This window comes from Phaseolus vulgaris, chromosome 4, assembly GCF_000499845.2.
Source record: "Phaseolus vulgaris cultivar G19833 chromosome 4, P. vulgaris v2.0, whole genome shotgun sequence".
Classification (NCBI taxonomy): domain Eukaryota; kingdom Viridiplantae; phylum Streptophyta; class Magnoliopsida; order Fabales; family Fabaceae; genus Phaseolus; species Phaseolus vulgaris.
Window position 1 is genome coordinate 35,687,552 of NC_023756.2, and position 4,533 is coordinate 35,692,084.

At 38.6% G+C, this 4,533-nt stretch overlaps 1 protein-coding gene across 1 annotated transcript; it reads right to left on the reverse strand.

Annotated features, from left to right (window-relative positions):
• Positions 1-3,675: 3,675 nt before the first annotated feature.
• LOC137838739 (uncharacterized) lies at positions 3,676-4,275 on the reverse strand. Its single transcript, XM_068647965.1, has one exon. The coding sequence runs from the start codon at positions 4,273-4,275 to the stop codon at positions 3,676-3,678; it is 600 nt and encodes a 199-aa protein (XP_068504066.1).
• Positions 4,276-4,533: the final 258 nt, after the last annotated feature.

Consider the following 4,533-nt stretch of genomic DNA (forward strand, 5'->3'; position numbering starts at 1 on the left):
AGAGAATGAACACAAGCAGTTATACTGGTTCACTCAACCTGAGCTACATCCAGTCTTCACCAACAACAGGTGGAAATCACTAAAACACAGTACAACCAAGTACAATTACCACTGTTCTTGAAACCTACAAGAACTTAGGTACTCTTGCTGAAAAAACCTATTTCAGCTCACACACACACACTCTCCAAGAACACCTATCAAGAAGAGTGTTCAGCCAAACTATTACAAGAAATGAGAAGTGAAACGACTACACCTGATTGAGGTTACAAAGATCTGCCTTAAACCAGTAGGCAAGATTGCTAGAACAGTAGCTGCACCTCACACCAAGCTTTTGGAACCAACCCAAGAACAAGCACTTTGTGATTTTCGAAATCTTTGAAGAACAAATGCTAATCCTTTGTAAACACTTAACTCTCTGCTGTCAAAACGTGTTTTTGCAAATGTATGAATTGTTTGAATTGTTTTTTTTTTTAACTCAGAAAACAAGTTTGCATTTTATAGAAAGCCAGCTTATAACATAATTTTGAAAAACAGTTAAAGCTGTTATAAAATGAACAGATTGAAAATAAAATGAACTGATTTATTTTCAAAAGCAGCTAGAGAATTTGTTAAGTGAGGAGACTTAGTCAACCATTCTGGTGCTGAGATAAAACTGAAAAACGTTTAAGCTTGACATGGCACCAGAGACAAAAAAGAATCTATTCATTTACAGATGAACAGATTTATTTTTCAAAACGAAAACAGAGAAAGTTTAACTATTTAAAACTCAGTCGTTTTGAAAAGAAGAAGACTTAGTCAAAATACCTGATGCACAAAATCTAATTTTTACAAGACTTAGCCAAGGCATCAGTGAGAAAAATGAATCTGTTTATTTAGGAAAGAACAGATTTATTTTTATGCAGTAAACGTGTTTTTGTGTAAAACATGTGAAAACCAGTTTAAGAAAACTTATGCTTGTTCTTAACACATGGCCAGTGGTTATGAGGTGAGTTACTCAGCAAAAAGCCCACTCTTAGACAACCTCTAAGCACTAACTAAGACATACTTAAAGCAAAGCAAAAATACATGAAAAGTACATACAAGTCTTCATCAAACACTACATATAAGTCTTCATCAAACACAATCTTGAAGGGGGCAACAACCATCTTCAACAATCTCCCCCTGTTTGATGGAGACAAATCCCCATAGCTAACCTCATAGCTTTGTTGCTTTAAGCACTTGCACTACACCAGATTTTAAACCAGAATTGCTCCTGCACTGCACCGGATTTTAAACCAGAAAGAACAGCAGTATTGCATAGCATAAGACATGGTTTTAAGGTGCAGAATTAACTCCCTGTTTCAGCTAGCTTCACCTAGCATGGTGAGCTATTTTTCTCCCCCTTTGGATTCATCAAACAGCATATAAGCATAGGGAATAAAGGGATATAAAGCAGAAACCATAACCATAATAGTTCAGAAACAGAAAACCAAATTGTTCAGCATTACAGAAACTTGAAAACTGATAAAGAAAGCATTAAAAACAGAAAACTACTGATCCTTGTAGTAAAGCTCTGCAAGCTGTGCCTGAACCCCTTCAATCTGATTATCAAGGTGTTGGAACCTTGCATGAGTAGTCTCAAAGTGTGCCCTTTGTTCTGCAGACATTACATCTAGACGATACAGCACTTGCCTCTCAAACATAGACATTGGTTCTCCACGGTATTCTGGACTTTGATAGGCAACTATGGCATTTGCAGCAACTTCCTCATGTTCAGATTGGGCAGCAGGTGAGTCATCATCCATAGGAACAGCTTCATCCTCATCATCATGTTCTGCTTGAGGGTCCTTCTCCTTGAGAACCACCCACTTGTCTTCAATTTTGTGAAAACCCATTTTGGTGAGAGTTGAAGTATCAATCTCACTTACAGCTTTGATAGGATCATTTCTCTCATTTGTAACATCAACACCAAAGTAATCAATTAATTTGGAAACAAGAATAGCATAGGGAAATCGGTAATCAGCCAACCTTTTTTACTTGAGCATGTGTTCATTGACAATGAACACCCAGTTTACCTTAATCTGGTTCATGATGCAATATAGGAGAATGAGATCCTCTTCATGTAAGACAGCATGGTTTGTCCCTCTTGGAATCAGTTGCCATGCTATGATGTATGCAACTAGGCGTGGAGTGAGGTTCAAATGCCCTGCATGAAACCTGTTTATACTCTCTGTAGGATTCCTCATGCAACTCTTATAATATTGCAGCTTGTTGAATTCTGAAATTCCACTGGTATTTCCCTTTCCTACTTTCAATCCAGCATATTTTATTCCAGCCACAGAGTTCCACACTTCACTTGTGATCTTCATCTTAATTCCTTTCACATAAGAGACAACATTCTTCCCATCCAATGTGAGGTTAGTATAAAACACCTTAACCAAGTCAAGATAAACATTACCCGTTAATTCCAACATCTTTTTCAGTTTCTGGTGCTTCAAAACAGCCCTTGTTTCTACCAATTTTTCAGATTTCAGCCAGTTGAAATCCAGCACCTTGGGTATGTTGATCTGCTTCCTGCTTGTTTCGTGAATGTAGGCATTGATGCCTTCTTCATTTCCAGCGAACCAACCTTCTAATACACCTTGAGAAGTGGTTTGCTTTCCCTTGCTTTTCTGTTTTTGTCTTGAAGACGAAGCCATGTTTGAACCTGAATTCTTTTCTTGATTTCAAATGGTGAGAATAGAAAGAGAATGGCCAATGTGGGTAGCAAGTATTCACACAGATTTATAGCAGAATAAATGGATTGATATGGCAGTTATGAGTGGATATGCATGAAGATTTTATGCTCTGAATTTGTGCAGAGAATCTTTGAAAATATGCACCAAATATTTAGGGTCACGATGCATACACTCATGAACAAAGTGTCATTTGCAAATTGTAACAAACAACATTCTAATTCAGCTCTCCCCACCTTGATACCACTTAACAATTCCTCCTTCACAACTTTCCGGACTAAGCCAGCCAGCCCTTCTGCGACGATGAGGAAGAGAAACGGTGCCAAGGGGTTACCTTGTCTCAAACCCCTCGTAGGTCTGAACTCTTCCGTTGGGCTACCGTTAACCAACACAGACACCGTAGTCGTCTCCAAACAACCTTTTACCCACTTTATCCATTTCCTATGGAACCCCATCTTCAGTAGCATATCCAACAAAAAACTCCATCTAACCGAATCGTACACCTTTTCAAAGTCAACCTTTAGGCACACCCCACTCTTCTGACTCCTCCGAACCTCTTCAATTACCTCATTGGCCATCATGACACTGTCTAACATACCCCTGTCTTCCAAGAAAGTTGACTGAACATCGTCCATAACCAAGTGCATGTCGTCCTTAATACGACACGACAGGACCTTAGTAATAATCTTATATAGAGCTCCCACTAGAGATATAGATCTGAAATGATCGATCATGACAGGATCTTTCACTTTGGGAATAAGAGCAATGAATGACGCATTACATCTCTTTGGAAAGGTCCCAGATTCTTCAAACGCATATACAACTTCCATGATATCCTCCTTTAAGATCTCCCAATTACTCTTAATGAAATTAAAGTTAAAGTCGTTTGGACCCGGACTCTTAGATCCCTCGCACAGCCAAACTACAGCCTTTACTTCCTCCTCAAAAAAAGCGTTTACCATCATGGAAGTGGCCATGAACCTTTGTTCAAACACTCTTTTAGCTTCCCTCGCACAGATTCCGGTTCTTCACACCACTGATTGTCTATTTCAACACCTTTAACTTCATTCCTAAGTTTTCTCCACCTAATAATAGAGTGGTAATATTTGGAGTTAGAATCCCCACGCTTAAACCAAGTAGATCTAGTTTTCTGCCTACTTAAAGATTCCACTTTTTTCTCTAACAGCTTCCGTTGACTAAGCAACTCCAATCTTCTCAGGTTTTCACCCTCCATTAAATCACATTCAACATCCTTTACATCAAGCTTCTCAATCTCCATCGTGATCCTACTTTTACTCTCCTCAAGATTTCCAAAGACACACCTATTCCACTCCTTAAGGTCACCTTTCAGAAACTTCAATTTATCTTTGAGCTTGGACATTCTATTTTCCTGCACGTCATAATTATTCCACTTTCCCTTCACCAAATCCTTGAATCCAAATTTTGACAGCCAAACATCTATTGTTTTAAATGGTCTAGGACCCCAATCTTTAACCCATGATTTGGCCACTACAGCACAGTGATCTGAGACTTCCCTCGATTGTACGTACTGCTTACTCATAGGTCACATTTGAAGCCACTCCAAGGAAACTAGAAATCTATCTAGTCTACTTTTGGCAGACCCATCTTTTTACCGGTAGCTCCACCAACACATTCTTATCAATAAACTCATTCAACAATCTGTTTACTCTAGGAACCTGAGCTTGCACCTCTCAACTCCTGCTCTGCTGTGATAATTTGTTCTTTGCCTGATTTTTGTTTAACCTTAGTTTCCTATAGTAGAGTCTTAGTTGAATTTAATGATGAAATTCATGGGGTT

Coding starts and splice junctions, on each gene's coding strand:
- LOC137838739 (XM_068647965.1), bottom strand. CDS start 4,275: ATGAGTAAGCAGTACGTACAATCGAGGGAAGTCTCAGATCACTGTGCT.